This window comes from Cyanistes caeruleus, chromosome 2 (assembly GCF_971803275.1).
Source record: "Cyanistes caeruleus chromosome 2, bCyaCae1.hap1.1, whole genome shotgun sequence".
Taxonomy (NCBI): Eukaryota; Metazoa; Chordata; class Aves; order Passeriformes; family Paridae; genus Cyanistes; species Cyanistes caeruleus.
In genome coordinates this window covers 120,290,207-120,306,091 of record NC_141702.1, presented here as the reverse complement: position 1 = coordinate 120,306,091, position 15,885 = coordinate 120,290,207, and the positions used below count along the sequence as shown (strand labels likewise).

At 47.8% G+C, this 15,885-nt stretch overlaps 3 protein-coding genes across 6 annotated transcripts in view; 1 reads left to right on the top strand and 2 right to left on the bottom strand.

Annotated features, from left to right (window-relative positions):
- LOC111943224 (beta-soluble NSF attachment protein) overlaps window positions 1-1,565 on the bottom strand; it is a 16,384-nt gene extending 14,819 nt beyond the window's left edge. The window contains exons 1-2 of the mRNA XM_086879338.1: window positions 1,448-1,565; window positions 1,211-1,364 (exon numbers count right to left, since the gene is read on the bottom strand). The gene's annotated coding sequence lies outside the window, so the exon portion shown is untranslated. The remainder of the gene's footprint in view (window positions 1-1,210; window positions 1,365-1,447) is intronic.
- The window catches only part of LOC111926374 (uncharacterized), a 9,440-nt gene extending 6,827 nt beyond the window's left edge, over window positions 1-2,613 (top strand). For all 3 annotated transcript variants that reach the window (XR_015283910.1, XM_086879326.1, XM_023923045.2), the window contains exon 8: window positions 468-2,613. Coding sequence is in view for 2 of the 3 variants with exons in the window: in XM_086879326.1 (XP_086735452.1) it covers window positions 468-728 (261 nt within the window). In the remaining variant the exon portion in view is untranslated. The remainder of the gene's footprint in view (window positions 1-467) is intronic.
- On the bottom strand, window positions 2,265-15,885 carry ZC3H6 (zinc finger CCCH-type containing 6). 2 transcript variants are annotated; one of them, XM_023923046.2, is made up of 12 exons: window positions 15,159-15,885; window positions 11,348-11,528; window positions 10,942-11,067; window positions 10,142-10,397; window positions 9,819-9,940; window positions 9,612-9,728; window positions 8,582-8,693; window positions 7,818-7,927; window positions 7,125-7,378; window positions 6,177-6,679; window positions 5,562-5,801; window positions 2,265-4,713 (listed from the first exon to the last, which is right to left on the bottom strand). In XM_023923046.2, exons 1-12 carry the CDS (start codon window positions 15,248-15,250, stop codon window positions 3,218-3,220), a joined length of 3,609 nt encoding a protein of 1,202 aa, XP_023778814.1. In that variant the 5' UTR covers window positions 15,251-15,885; the 3' UTR covers window positions 2,265-3,217. The 2 variants fall into 2 exon arrangements, with proteins under 2 accessions (XP_023778814.1, XP_086735453.1); XM_086879327.1 differs by having other exon boundaries at window positions 15,453-15,665.

Here is a 15,885-nt window from a genome sequence, read left to right as displayed (position 1 = left end):
ACACCACCAGCTTCTCCCCGAGGCAGCACTTCCACCTGAATCCCACCGCTTTTCCTGGGATCAGCGTCTCTTCCTGGACGCAGGATTTTTAGAATCCCATTTGCTGAACAATCAGCCCCGAGGGTGACAAAGCTCCTCCCGCGCTTAATTAAACTTAAAGCTTCCTCTATTTGCCCATTTTTTCACTTCGCTGATGCCAGCCTGGAGTAATTAATCTATTTTAAAAATTAATTAATTAATTTTGACTATCTAGATCCCCAAGTCCTTTATGACCTGGAAATTTCCCTTTGGAAAATTCCCTGTTTATCAACAGACTGCCCTCCTTTCCCTGTAGGAAGCTTTTGAGGCATTCTGAAGCACTGAGAGGCAGCGATGCCGCGTGGATCACGCGCACATTCGGCACTTCCAGACTTTTCCATAATTTAGGATGCACAGGGATGAATTAAAGCAATTCCTTTTCCCAACAGGGTTTGGGACAGCCCTCAGCAGACCCTGAGGAAGAAGAAGTGGCTGCTTTCTGCCAACAGTGGAGGAAAAACTTGACACAGCACAGAGCCAAGGAGGCTTTAAATTCCGACCGGGATGAATTAGGGCTCCGGAAAACTCGAGGGGCAAAGGCTGAGCCCACCCTGATGTCTCTGGTGCAAGAGCAATCCCCCTGGAGCAGGAATGTCCCAAAGCACCCCAGTCCTAGGAAAGGACACACAGTTATGGACAGACACCTGTAACCCAGAGAGGAGCTCCGTGTCCTAGTGGCGCTGGAAGCAGAGCAGGAATACTTTGCAGCATGAAGGATTCACGCTGGAGTTTTTCACCGCGGCAGGAAAACCTCGGAACAGGCTCCGTGGGGAGGCCAGGAATCTTCTGGTGAGTGTTTTACCCCCAGCTGCTGAGATGGGGTGGATGGGGCTTTATAGAATCCCGATCCAGTGGGAGGTGTCGGTGGTGTCCCTGCCCATGGCAGGGGGTGGAATGGGATGAGTTTAAGGTCCCTTCCCATCCAAACTGATCCAGGATTCTGTGATCCAGAGATGCTCAGGCTTTCTGCCATCTCTCCACCTTTCCTGCTTCACCCGGCCATGGATGCAGCAGTGGGGAGCGTTCTGTCTCACCTGCTGGCCCTGAGCCTGCAGATTGCCTCCCAAAATCCCACTGGGCCCCAGGACTCTCTCCCATCCACAGTAAACATTCAGTCCCCGAGATCACCTACCTCACAGCTCCCAGAGTATCTCAGACTGCTGCTCCTCTGTCCTGGCTCTCCACATCCATCCTTCCCAGCCTCGGGATCACGAGCTGTCCGATGGCAGCGCTGCTCCGTGCTGCAATTCTGCAGGAGAGGTGGAAAGGTGCCACCGTGGAATTCCCTGTGGAATACACAACCGGCACAGCAGATCACAACTGGCTCCATGGTGGCTGCAGCCCATTCCAGCCCCCCTTGGTGTCCCACCTGCATCCCAAACACCTTCCCCCGACCAGGAATTCCACTACTTGCGTGGCAGCAAGGAATCTCCTCCGCATTCCCAGGAAAAGCAGCAGCAGGCACACCGGAGACTCTGGGAAGATAACTGCAATGGATAAAGCAGGAGGGGAGGGAAGGGAGGGAAGGAATGACACATGGAGACAACAGGCTGTGAGGACTCACAGGCCTCTGTATCCATGCCATTTCCACACTATTTTTCCCTGCTGGCTCCGTTTTTTGAGGAAAACCTTGAGCAGCCGCTCCAGAGAGTGGATGAAGAAATAACAAACTACTAACAAAGGACTAATGGATTACTCCAAAACAACCACCCAGTTCCACATCCATTCTCTACTCCTCCTACCCAAAGGAAATCATGAAATTAACGGAATTCACGCTCTGGGAAATCAGGAAGGCAAAGTGAAGCCGGGATTGCCTTCGGAGATGGTTCCTGTGCCGTGCAGGAATCACCAGCTTCCCTCGGCTCATCCAAAACCTCAGAACTTGGGATAAAGACCCTGCAGGCAGCACATTTTTATGGAAAGGCAGCTGGCTAGGAACAACTGCACTTCTTCCTCTGGAGAAAAAGCAGCCCCAAAGGCAGGACAAGAGCTCTGGAGGCCAGCTGTGCTCTGCCATGCAAAACCTGGGGAATCCAAGACACGCAGGACGCTCCAGGACGGAACACGGCAGCTCCCTCCGTGAGACCTCGGGATCAGGTACGAGGTTACGTTAAAACCCCACAAACCATCCCAAAAAGCCCGGCTCTAGTCCCCCACCGGCACGCACATGGAGTCGTCACCAGGAATTAACTGTACCCTTTTTAATTGTTTTGTTAAAAATGTCGTCGAGACACCATGAATACAAGTACTGCAGTTACAGCCATACAAAAAAAGCAATACAAATTAAGCAGCTGAATACAAAAATACGTTGAAATACATGAACACCACAATGGAACTCGGAGCACTAAATCCCAATCGTGTAGGCGTGGAAAAAAATTAAATAAAAACCTTTTTTTTTTCGTTTGTTTTTTTTTTTTTGTTTTTCCTTTTCGTATTAGACAATGTAGTTTTCTCCACTTTGAACAGTTACTTTTGCTAGTTATGTACTTCACAATTTCTTCTATGTACAGCATAGAATAAAATACTTTCAAAAGATATGACATTTTTCATCCTCAATATGTGATATAGTCTCTTTTACACTAATATCGACTGCAGGAATAAAAACTGTCCGTGTCTTACATCGACTCATTGGAAAAGGAGGAGCGACGCTTTCCTCTGGATTCATTTCCGTGGGGTTTTCCATCAGTTCGGGGGTTTGGCAGTCCTGGAACGGCATCTCTCCCGGGAATTCATGTACATAATATTGCTTGGATCTATACAAATGTGGCAATCGGATCTAAGTGGTACTTGGGAAAGAGGCAGCTCACACATATACAGCTCTGGGAATTTTCCATGACTTATTTACAATGAAAGTGCTTTTCTCAGCTCTAACACGATCCGGGGGGGGGAATTGGTTTTCTTTTCTACAGGTCAATTATTAGTCTCCCTGAAATTGGAAAGAAAAAGGATTCTCTAGAAAATACCACAGCCTTGCAAACACTCGAGCGTACTGGAGAACTGCGTGTGGTTCGGAGATTAGCAGCTGAAAAGTGGTGGGAATTATAATTTAAAAATAAATAAAGCCAAAAGAGGTAACCCAGGTACAAAACAGCAGAGAACTGCAATACCCACGACGGTAAAAAGACTCCAAAGCCATCTGCTAACAAAACGGGGAAGCGGTTGGATCGAAAGTCTTGAAAACATCTTTTAAGGATTTGTCATCCGACTCCCCGTTGGGATCGCTCTCCGGGGCCTGCGTTACCTGTCCGGGCTGCCTCACCTGCCGGGGGTCGCTGTACTGCGGCCGGATCAATCCCGACAGAGCCTGGATCGGGAGATTGTGGACGGCAGGAGCGGCGCTGGAGTGTTTAGCCTGAGATTTATTGGTGCTGTTCGCCTTGTCTGAAGCGCCTTCCGCCGATCCTTCCGTGGCTTTTTCCGCGTTGGAGGCGGCCTTCTGCTGGGACGCGTCTTCCGCCAGACTCGCCTCGTTTTTACTGGAATTTTTCAAAATACTTTTTTTCTGGTTCTCTCCGTTCTCTCCCGAAGCGGCCGGAGCCGTGTCCGAGGATGAGCTGTGATCCCTGGGATCGTACAGGCTGATCCCGCTCAGGATGGAGCCGGGAGATCCCAGCCTGACGCCGCTGGACGACAATTTGGGCGCGTACGGAGGCAGAGCGTCGGGGTCGGATTTCGGAGTCGCGGCTTCCGAGGGCTGGGATGAGCTGGCAGCAGCTCTGGCGAGGCGGGGGTCAAACTTGGGAGGGTGGGAATCCTTCCCGACTCCGTGGTGAGCGTCCGCGCTCGACAGTCTGTGGAGCCTGGGATCGACGTTCTTTTGCAAGCGAGGATCCCCCAGTTTGCTGGAGCTACTGGCATGGGAATCTGTGGATGGATCCAGGTAGCCGCCCCGGCCCGCCAGGCTGTTTTTGGCCTTGGCAGCGAGCCGGGGATCGGCCGGCACGGCGCCGGGGTGCGGATCGTTCTTCAGATTCCGCAGTTTGTTCAGTCTCTGGTCGGCGATGAGCGGAGGGAGGGGTAAATTGATGGAAGAGACGGGGTCGGGTTTAGGCAGCGGGATCGGGAGCAGGTCCTCGGGGGCCCACACAATGTGCTTGGCAAAGTTGGGTTTCATCAGGGTCACGTCCATCTTGATGTGGCTGAACTGCCGCAGCTGGGAGCGGGGATCCCGTAACGTGACGCCCGGCAGAGGTTCCATGGGAATGAGGAAAGCTCGTTCCCTCAGCTCCCTCTCCGAGTCCTCCTCGTCATCGTCCAGCCCTTTCTGCTTGACCTTCACTCCGGCGTGGTGCAAATCCAGCTTGGGCCCAGCCAGGGAGGAGCCGGGATGGCCGCCCTCGCTGACCTTGTGCATCCGCGGATCGCGGGCCAGCCGGGGATCCAGGGACGCCGACTCCGAAGGCTTCCTGGGATTGGGCCTCGGGGAGCCCCGCAGTCTCGGGTCAGCAGCCTGAGGCCCCACTCCTTTGTCCTTGGCCAGCCTCGGATCCGTAGGCATCCCAAGCATGTGCTGCTCCGTGGAATGTTGTTGCCGATTCCTAAAGTTTTCGCTTTGTTTCTTTAAGGTTTTGAGGATTGATTTAACACTGCTCCCCTCTTCCTCCTCACTACTGGAATACCAGTTGACATTGTCATCTAAAAGTCAAAGAAATGCCACAAAATTTAGATTATTCCAGCAAATAATCCTTGGAGAACCCAACACTCCCTAACGGGAAACTTCTCAGTAAAGTCAAAGTGAAAAGATCTGCTATAAAATCTCTCCCTGCATCATAAAAATCACACCCTAAAATGACCAAAACCCATTTAACCGGAGAAGTGCCGGAACAACAAACCCTGGAAGTAGTGGAGACAGAATGTGACACAGCTTGGGAGTCTCTCCATATCCCCCAATAATAATTTGGGAAAATAACCTGCTTTCAAACAATCCTTGTCAGTACTAGTGAAAAACCCGTATCCAAAATCTGAGTCTTGATGGGAGAAGGAAAAATAAAATGGGCCCTTGCAGTGGTCTTTAATCCAGGTAAATTATGAATTTGCTGCCTAACTTAAACCAAATCCCAAAGTTTGCAGGACAGGCTGAGATTCAGGAAGGGAAGAAATGACAATGTTTTATTTTAAAGGCAATCTGAGAAGGAAAAATCCTGCTCTAGAGGAAACAGAACAAGAGGTGCCGCTGAAGAAATAGGATCGAGAACACACTTCCGGTCCTGGCAGCGATAAACAGCCCCTCTGCTCCAGCAAGGGATTTTTCCAAAGTAATCATCAACCAAAGGACCTTTTAAAATTATTCGCTGGAGCTAGGATGGACTGAGCCTACGCTAAGATCCTAGAACCAGCTGGGAAGAAGAGCTGAAAACACTGAACTGCTGCTTGGACTTAGTTCCCAAGAACTGTGAACAGTGACACAGCGCGAGTCAACATCAACCGATTTGTTGACCGTGGCCATGGAAGTACGACGAGAATTCCAACCAAATGCTGCTCACCTTCATCTTTGCTCATGGCCCTCTGTCCCTGGCTGCTGGCAGAGTCTCCATCCCGTTGGTGCTTCTGGCTGAGCCTCACGTACAGGGCCTTCTGCATGGCGGGCAGGAAGTCGGGCACGTTGATGCCCTGGTTGTGGCCCATGTGGCCACCTATGCAGTCCGACTCGCTCCCGCCCGGATGTGACTCTGGAGCCATGAGGTGAGCCTGGTGATCCGTAAACTCTCCGTGCCACGCTCCATCTGCGGGACAAAACTCCGGTTAGTGGTTAAGCTACAGAAATGTCGATGGCTATAAACGTGGAATCGTGGAATGGACTGGGTTGGAAAGGAGCTCAAAGGACATCAAGTTCCAAGCCACGGCAGGGACACCTTCCCCTATCCCAGGCTGTTCCAAGCCACATCCAACCCATCGAACATTTCCAGGGATGGAGCAGCCACAGCTTCTCTGGGAAAAACTCTGCCAGGGCCTCCCCACCCTCACAGGGAAGGATTACTTCCCAATAGCCCATTTCAACCTAAAGTGTAACTTGATTTAACAGCACCAGCTGAGAAGCCAGAACGCTGAAGACATTCCAGGAAGTTTCTATCCAAAATTCATCCAGCAGACGTCCTTACCTCCGGAATTATTGGCTGGCTGGAAGTTGTGCACAGCTTGGTGGGAATAATAGTTGTCGTAGAAGTCGGCCGGGTTCTGCATGGGCTCGTACTCCCCAGGCATCTGCTGGTACTGCGGCCCCGGGGGACAGTGATTGTCCCTTGGCATGTTCACCATGTGTCCCTGCACTCCGGGGGAATTGTAGGATCCCCCCATCCCCGGGGGGGTGAGGGGTGGCCCACCCTGCTGGCCCTGCATGGGCATTCCAGTCTGGTTCTGCGGGCCCATGTATCCTGGGGGAACGCCCTGCATGGGGGGGCTCTGCGGCATTCCTGGCCCCTGGGGGCCCCCGCAGGGATGGTGCCCGGGAGAACCGGGGTGCATCGGGGGCCCGTTGTGTCCCTGGGACATGCCAGGACCCGGCCCTGGGCTGGAGCCTGGATTGTACATGTGCTGGGAATGTGGGTCGTTGCCCTGGAACGGCGGCCGCGGCGGGGACGCACTGTTGTAGAAGGTCGGCGGCCTGGAAGCACAAGAAAATCAAGGAATCAGGTTCTGGACCTCCAAACACCAACAGCTGGATCTCTTCGCCCCCTCCCGCTCTTACTTGACCTGATATTGGATAAAATTCCCAAAGGAGCATCATTTTCCAACTACACCCATTCCACATTCCTCACCTTGGCCAAGACCATGTTTTTTCCAGTATTTGCTCACCTCCATCAGTTCTGCCACAAAAAACCCAACTACAAAAAGACTGGGGCAGGGAACAAACTGCTCCACCTGCAGATGGAGATGCCAAACCAAGACTTCTGGGAGGTCAGGCCTAAATTCCTTTCTATGGAAAACATGAAATAATCCTGGTATCAACTGTCTGATCCTTAACTTAGCCCAGAATCCTGACAGGAACAACGATTAAAGATTAAATGATAAATATCCAGGAGAGTTCTCCCCAGAATCCCAACACTTACTTCTTCCCAATTTTGTGTGCCAAGTCCACCGTGGGCTTCACGACGATTTCAAAAAGAGATGGGATTTTCTTATAATCTCCTGAAGGATCCTGGTAATTTTCCATGTCGGACTCGGAGAAGGGATATTGCTCCGGGGGGGTTGGCAGGAGTCCGACCCCCGGCGGGGGTTTGGGGAGAGGAACAATGCCCCGCTTCCGGAGTTCCTCCAGCTCCTTCTCATCTTCATTCTGGGGTTCCTCCTCATTATTCAGAACCTGCAAGACAGCCATGTGGTGAACATTCCATCGATTTTCCAGTATTCCAGTTCGATTCAGTCTTGTGCCTTTCACTGGGATATTATTTCCATATTTAAATAAACAACTTTCCTGTCATCTGCTACAATACTGCTGGACATTGACATCCAACCCAAAGGAATTCCAAACCCATTTTTGGGAGCTGTTTTCCAGGACACCAAATCCCAGCCAAGAAAATACTTCTTTATTTCAGGAAGGAACGATTTCCCACGAGTCCTTCAAACAGGAGTGGAAGGAATTATTCCAAGATTCCTCATGTTTTTAGTGTTGGATTCACACCCCTTGGAGAGGGAATATCCCAATAAACCACAGCTCAGGATTTGCTGGAGCACATGGAGAAGGCTCCTCCATCCCTTCCCCGCTCGGCAATCCCGATATTCCCGGAATCCGGATTGCTCACCTTATCCAACAGCTCCTTGGTTTCCGCAGTCAGGGGTGCATGAGAGAATTTGCATTTATCTCCTTGATAACACTTTGCTCCTGTGTGGTAGAACTTGCAGGGGAATTCATGTGAGGAAGGAATTAAGGATTCCTAACAGTTTGGGAAATCCAAAAATCAAAAATACCAAAATGCAAAAAAAAACCAAAAAAAAACCCAAAAATCAATCAAATCAAATAATACAAATCAAAAATCCAAAATCCAGCTGATGGCTACCCCTCAATTCTTCATCAGGGATTCATTTTTATGGGAGGAATTCTGAAAGCTAATAACCAACTTACCTCTTACTTCCATTTAAAATCCTCCTAAAAATGATATTTCTGTGGCCTTCGGATTTAATTTTCCAATTGTGATTAAAAAGGGAAAGGTCTCAGTTCCAGAGGAAAATGCCAAAATAACAGTGACAAAAATGGAACAGATCAGGGGTTTAAAAGTGTGGATAAATGTATCCAAAATTCCAGGGATTTTGTTTTTGAAACAATCATGTTTCAAACACGATAGTGTTTCGAAACATTTTGAGATAACAATGTTACAAATCAGTAATTTTATATTTATTTTTCCCTCTGAAGTATTTGAGAAAAAGAATCCTGCAATTAATCTACACAGTAGGTGTCAGAGTCTCTTAAAAAAGAAATTGTTTAGAAATAGTTTCAATCAAAATAAATAGAAATAAAATAATAGAAATTAACATTTCAGGTGAATTTAGAAGTACTTTTAAAGGATATTGTGCAAATAAATGCAGTTCTCTCCTTTGGTGCAGTAACCCTGGATGTAGAACTTACAGATTTCTTTCTTCTTTTCAATCTCTGCATCATGATCAAATTTACACTGTTCTCCCTATAAATAAATTGGAAAGAAAAACCAGGGAAAATCATTATCCATCTGAAATGCTGAGTAATTTAATTCCATAGTAAAAAGAACATCCTCCTCTGCTGAATTGAATTTTTTCCTTTTTACCAGCATTAAATTCCATTACAAGCAATAAAAACTGCAAATGGGGGTGGTTCTGGACATAGGGAAAATTCCTGGATTGGAATTCAAAGGAATAGATGGAATGGTGACAGAAAACAATCCCTGTTCTCTGCCTCGACCTGGGAATATTCATTAAAAAGGCACTGAAGTAATATTTTACTGAATGACTTCCACAGATTCTGCTATTCTTTAGGATTATTTTGCTGGATGGGGGTTGGGTATTTTTTGTAGGATTTCTTTTCCTGAAAAAGACACCAAGTGCTCTTTCAGTCCCTTCTAAAACTGAAGGTGGCAGCAAACAGTCATCTGACCCCAAAGGCATTTAAAGGCAGCAAGAAACACAACATTTCCCATCATTTCCACTTTTATTTCTACCATTTGGGTAAGAAACAGAAAATTCCAGCCAAGGAACCAAATAAAAGTCATTTAGTGGTTGTGTTTTCTAACAACACCACTTTTTCAAGTTTAGCACCACAAAGCGAGTCCTTCAAAATTCCCAAATCAGCAGGAAATAATTTCATATATTCTGGAATTGTTGCCTATTTAGAGATTCCAGACTTGTGAGATATGATGTCATTAACACATTATCATTCTCAGGATAAGTTTTAAGATATAATATAAGATACAAAATTTTATTATAATTTAATTCAAGATGTGTAACTGAAGGGGATGTTTTCCCACAAATAACTCCATCTAGAAATCCTCAGCACGTCAGAAATCAAAATACTGGGTTTCAACACCCAAGTTTGCTAAGAATTTATTTTAAAAAATAATTAAATTTACCTTGATGCACCTCCCTTCGAGGAAATATTTACAGATCTGCTTGCCCTTGTGCTCCACCGTGTGCTGGTTGATGAACTCCTGGCTCATATTAACCCACTTCTTCACTGGTTTGCCATCCTGGAAAAGAAAGAAATCCGCATTTTATCACCTCCCTTTTGGAGCACTGCTGATGCAGATCCTGGGAATAAGGGCTGGAATTGCAGGTACCTCATGGAAGCCATCGGATCCTTTATTGCCGCCTCTGCCCCTCCCGCGATCTTTGCGCTTCAGTTTCTTCTGCATTCCACGCCCTCTTCCAATGTTGTAGTTGTTCCCTCGTTGGGAAATGCCTGGAAAATGGGGATAAGCTCTTAAAAGGATCACAGAAATGAAGGGAAAATGGTTCTCCCATGGCATCCAGGAGAGATAAATGGAGTAAATTAAATCCCTCCCTCAATTTCTGACCTGACAGAATATCCCCAGGAAAACCATCCCTGGCAGCTTCCCTCATCCAGGTCTCCATCCCAAAATGCCACCAAAACTTCCCTTACCTTTCTGGATCCCTTTCATGCCCTGCTTCTTCACTGGTTCCTTTGGGAATGGAGGTCCCAAATCCCCACTGGAAGTCTCTTTAGCTTGTCTGTACTGTTTGAGCTGGTCAGCAAAATCCTCATCCTTTTCCTCCTCGTTGTAATTGCCGAAGTTTTCATCACTGTAATGACTGTAGTTGTCATATTCCTTACTTTTGACATTTTTTTTATGCTGCATCTTCTGGGAACTCATGTAATTCCCTGACACGTGTCCATGCTGTAAGGAAAGAAATTGCATTAGGAAGCAATTCCGTATTTCCAAACCCCACCCCTCCAAACTGCTCTAAAAATCCATTTCTGAGGCTGTTGTATCAATACCAGATTTGTCCAGAAAAAGGATCAATGATACAGGGAAAATCAGTTATTCAGGAAAAAATTAATAATTTTAATTCACCAGCTGAGAAAAGCCGAGAAAACAGAGCAGAATCCACTTTAGATATTGAAAAGTGGCTTTTCAAGAGTTCTTTCCTTTGAGTCCAGCCTAAATCCAGTGCAGGAAATAAAAAGATTTCTTAATAATAAAGCTTCCTTAATTCCTGTTGCCTGATTGAGGAAAAATTGATATCAGGCTTATTTTCTACCGCAGATCCTGCTTTACACCTGGGAATCTCCTCAGGGAGACGAGAGCTGGATGTGCTTCCGGAAATCCGGGAGAACGGGCACCGGGATGGAGCCAAACTTCCAAACCCACGGTGTTTATATTTGTGTTTTTGGAATGCCACTTCAATTAAGATGTGAGGAATGAGTTTCAAACTTCCTACCTGACTGAAGGAGGAATCATAATCCCTGTAGGAAGAGCTGCTGCTTTTTTTGTGGGGCCTTTCCGTGCGCTCCATGTCGGAGTCGTGGCTGTAGTCGGAACTGTCATCGCTGGAAGGGGAGTTATGCTGGAAAACACAACAAAAAAGCTGGGAATTTTGAGGGAATCATCTTCTTTCCATAAACACAATGAGCACAAAAGTGATACATTTACATTGTGCATCTTATCCTGAAAACTCTCAAATCCCAGCCTTCAACACCTGGGCTTTAACTTTGAACATTTAACACCAGTTTAAGTCTTAATGGTAGTAAAACCATTTTAATTCCTTTGCCAGTTCCTTGGATTCTTGTCCTGGACAGCCATCAGTCAAATCAGCACTTCCAAAATGTTGGGGGTTTTTTCCTAACCTTATGCTTGTCCCGTCTTCTCCTTTTGGATTTTTTCTTTTCCTTCTCTTTTTTGCGTTTTTTCCGGGATTTCCGGTGGCCTTTCTCGTTTTTCTGCTTATCCTCCCCTTTTGAGCCATGTTCCTTCACATCCTCATAGGCTGCATCATCTATTTCCCCATCTTCCAGCTCTCCATCCTCCCTGGAAGAGGGAAACCAGGAAGACAATAAAATTCCATGTTATTATCCAGCTCACCTGTCACTGGGAAAAAAACAACGGTTAAGAAGTCCCAAGCAACCCCAAGCTGTGATTTTTGGGATAAAATGGATCTGCCAGGCAGAAGACACAACTGCTGTATGACCTGGAATTCCTTGGAATTACATTAATGAAATAAAACTGGAACAATAATATCCCTGAAACACCTGCAGCTATCCCAAAAATCCAATTATGTTTTGACATTATTGGTTAAACTCATTCCCTCAAGGATTCAATTACAATATCCTCTTCCATAAAATACCTACTGAAAATGCTCCTTGGGAACAAAGCTGTTCCCAAGTCCCAGTTCCTCTGGGAATTACACCCGTGGATTTGCACTTTTTGGGATGCATCCAGGCCTGGAATAACTTTCCAGGTAAACCAATCTCAGTAATACAATCCCTTGGATTGCATGGCAGAGGGAAGATTACAAAAGTCCTCTAATCCCTAAGTTCTTTCCATAACATCCAAGCATTTTCCAAGGACTGAGCTTCAAGAATGTGAAAAAGAGGGCAGGGAAAGGAAAAAGAAGAAAAAAAGGAGGGAAAACCCAACAACTGGATAAACAAGGATTGAAAAGATAATGGTCAAAGATACCATTTCTTGGAAAATAAGTTATTTTTCCCAGGAAGTGCCAAGGCAGGAATTCTCTTCTGGTTTGGCTGCTTTTATTCCCACTTAAATCCCAAACTGGAGCTGTGCACCAGGAAGGGAGAGCAGAACCTCCCTTTCAGGAGTTCCCTCCCTCTCCCACAACCTCCAGATATTTGGAGCTCGATGGATTTGTGAAAACAATCCCAGGAAACATTCCCACTGTCTGAGAGGATTCCTAGAGCATCTCCAAAATGCATCAGAAAGGCACAGAAGCCAAATGAACTTCCAGGGAAAAGCAATCTGATGAAATCCCTGGCCAGTTCCCCAGGTATTTGGGAAGGGAGAATCAGAAAACCCCAATGCTGGTATTTTAATTTTGTTCCTAACCTTCCAACCTGGATTTTAGCTCCCCTTCCTTGACCTTCTTTCAGGTCATCCTTAAAAATAGAATTCCTTACGCCCAAAGAAGATTTACTCCAGAAGCTCCTTAAGTCCAAGATCCAAACCCAGGATGCATTTTCTGAAATATTCAGGGAATTTTTACCTTCAGACATCATTGAAGCCTTTTAAATTTTCATTCCCCATCATTTCATTCAAAAATAATTTTACTTTAGGTTAAAATTCCCTGAGGGCTAAAATTCCCCAAATTTTGATACTAAGGTGCTGCTTAAGAAATTAGGAATTAAGAAGGAAAATAACTCCAAGTAACAGGGAATTCTCACTGGGAAAAATCAAATAAAAGCGGAGGGTGGCTGGGAGCAGTTAAAAGTGAAAGTAAATTAATTCCAAGCTATTTTCTGGGAAATCTGTGTGTAAATAAACTTGTCTCCAACTTCTTCCTTACCCTGCCGTGGATTTACCCACACAGAACCAAGAAACCCTCACAAAATTCTTGCAGGAAAAATCTTTCCAGGACCCCTGTGCTGGAAGGCTCAGACCCTTCATCACCAAAATAATGTCAACAACAGGAATTACCTAAAACTAATTAAAGAATTAAAAACATTCCTGTCTTGCATTAAAACAACCTTCCAACTTGGAATATTCAAAATGTGGCCAGACAGGGGAGTCTTTTAAATTATTTTTTACTAATAATCAGCTCAGATCAGCTCAAATCAAACTATTAATAGAATTCCTGCTGCACAAATTGATTGGGAGTCGTGAAGTTCCCAGTATGGGTGTTCCCTGCAGTGAACTGGTTTTACTGTTCCTACATTTGCACACCTGATGTTACACAAAAACTTGGGAGTTGGGCCTTTTTTTGGAAGTGAATGAACTTATTTCACAGAGCTGAAGTTCTAGAAAAAATTCAAGTTACGATCTCCCAGGTTGTGTGTGTTGTTGCTCTTCACCTCATAAATTAAAACATTATAAAGCAAGGCTTGTAAATTAAAATTAATTAGGTTGTTAGGTGGCACTTATTGGCTCTATTTCACAATTACCAGTGTCACAACTGGTTGTACTGGTGGGAACTGCTGGTGAGAGGATGAGAACTCCAAGCTGGAAAAACTCTGCTCCCAGCACTACCCGGAGTCACTCGGGCTCGTCCTCAAGGACTGGAGAACTCCAGCTATTCCCAATCCCTGGAACAGTGGGAATCGCAGAACTCCACGGCACAGCTCTGCCCCAGCTCCAGAGATCCCAGCGGATTCCTGGTGTGCACTCGGCTTGGAAAACAGAGCGTGACCCAACTTCCACCCTTGCCCGAGGACAAGCAGGAAGGGGAAAACGAGAAGCAGCACCTCTGGACTCTGCCTTGAACTTGCACTAAACCCCAAGCCCACTATAGGGACCGCTTCCCAAGGACAAGCAGGAAGGGACAAACAAGCACCAGCAGCCCTGGGCTCTGCCCTGACCCTTGCACTAAATCCCAGGAGCATTTCCCAAGGACAAGCAGAAAAGGACAAACAAGCACCAGCAGCTCTGGGCCCTGCCCTGGGCCTTGCACTAAACCCCAGGAGCATTTTGGGACCACTTCCCAATTTATAACACAGAACTCGGGACTCTTTTTCCCCAGCAAGGAAACAGTTTTGCCTTTACCCACCAAGCCTTTTTTTTTTTTTCTCTCTTTTTTTGTCTGTTTGTTTGGGGTTTCTTTTCCCAGTGTTTTCCGGTCCTCTGAAGTACCACAAAGGGTTGTGGAGCTGTGTGGGGGCAGGCCAAGCTCTGGGAATCCCAAAACCCCGGCGTTTTTAACTCCTGCAGCTGTGTCAGGAATGCTCAGGGTAGACGTAGGCTCAAGCACTGGTAACTGCCACCCTGGCACAGTATTTTTAGCACTAGTTAGGAAGGCCAGGGCTGCCTGGAGAAAGGATTTGAATTTCCAGCAGCTGCAGGAGAGAAAAGGAGGGAGGGAAGGAGGGAGGGAGCAACAGAGGTCCTTTCACCAGGAACAGGACTCTGGGTTTCTGCGCATGGGGATTGAGAGGTGGCAAAGATAACGTCAGTCAGCCCTTAATCTGCATAAAAAAGATCCAGTTAAATGTGTAAGGTGGAATCTGGCAAGAAAATGACGTTAAATATGGCTCTAGTGAGAGATTGTGGTATCAACAAAAACAGCCAAAAATAAAAAACCCGCCCAACTCGGAGCACCCTTTCCTGCCTGAGACAGAGAACAATGGTGACATTCAACAGACACCCCCTGGAAAGTGCAATTTATGGAAAGAATGGCAAACAGCCCCCCTTCCCAGCCAGAATAAATCAATGAAGATGTAAAAACGCATGCATTCCAAAAGGAAAAAATTAAAACCTTGCTAAAAAAAAATGCACTTTTAATGCAGTGACACCCCCCTCCCCTCCTTGCATTCCCCACCACCACCACCCCGCTCCAGCCTGAAGGTGACCTGCCCCCCAAAAACATCGTTAACCCCCTCAGGCACATTAACAGAGCATCATCATCATCAGCATCAGCATCATCATTACCAGCATCACCCCACTAAGTACCACCATTATGAGAAGCGGAGAGAGAGAAGAATGTTACTCGACCTTTCGTCCCCTGCATGTTGCCTGTCAGAGTCGGGCATGTTTGGGTCAAGAACTGGGTTTGGGGGTTTGGAGAACAAGCTTTCAAAGGCCATTGTGCCTGGCTGTGGTGTGGTGAGGAGGAGGAGGAGGAGGGAGGTGGAGGAAGGCAGGGCCCCGCCGCTGCCCGCGGTGCGGAGCGGCGGGAGGAGGCGGCGGCGGCGGCGGCGCGCACGGCCGCGCTGGGGGCGGCTCGGTGAGGAGGAGGAGGAGGGCCGGGCCCCTCAGTGAGGAGAGATGATGAAGGTTTGCACTCACGGTTACTTAGTGAGACACTAACGGGCACTCAGCGCCCGGGCCCGGCCGCCCCGCGCGGGCGCTGCGGGGAGGCGGCGGCGGCGGCGGCGGCTCGAGCGGCAGCCCCGGGGCACAGGAGAGCGGGAGGACACACACACGGGGGGAGGGAGGTGCTGCTGGCCGGAGATGGCGGCCCTAATTCTTCCTTACAAACATGGCGCCCGCGCGAGGCACTCGCACAAAATGGCGGCGGCGGCTGAGAAGGGAGGAGGAGGAGGAGGAGAACGGCGGCGGCAGCAGCGGCGGCAGCGGCCCCCGGCGCTGTGCCCGCACACGCTCGCTCAGCGCCCGCGGCCCGCACACGGCGCCGCCGCCGCCACAGCGTCTTCCGCGCCCGCCGGGGCCGCGATGTCGCTGCGTCCCCTCACGCCGCCGCCGCCCGCCGCGCTCCTCC

Excerpts from the sequence above, each read along its gene's own strand:
- ZC3H6 (XM_023923046.2), bottom strand. The coding sequence starts at position 15,250 with ATGGCCTTTGAAAGCTTGTTCTCCAAACCCCCAAACCCAGTTCTTGAC. Across the intron at positions 8,694-9,611 it reads TCGAAGGGAGGTGCATCAAG|GGAGAACAGTGTAAATTTGA; the intron begins GTAAATTTAATT and ends ATTTATTTATAG. Across the intron at positions 7,928-8,581 it reads GAACTGCATTTATTTGCACA|ATGAATTCCCCTGCAAGTTC; the intron begins ATATCCTTTAAA and ends TTCCTTCCTCAC.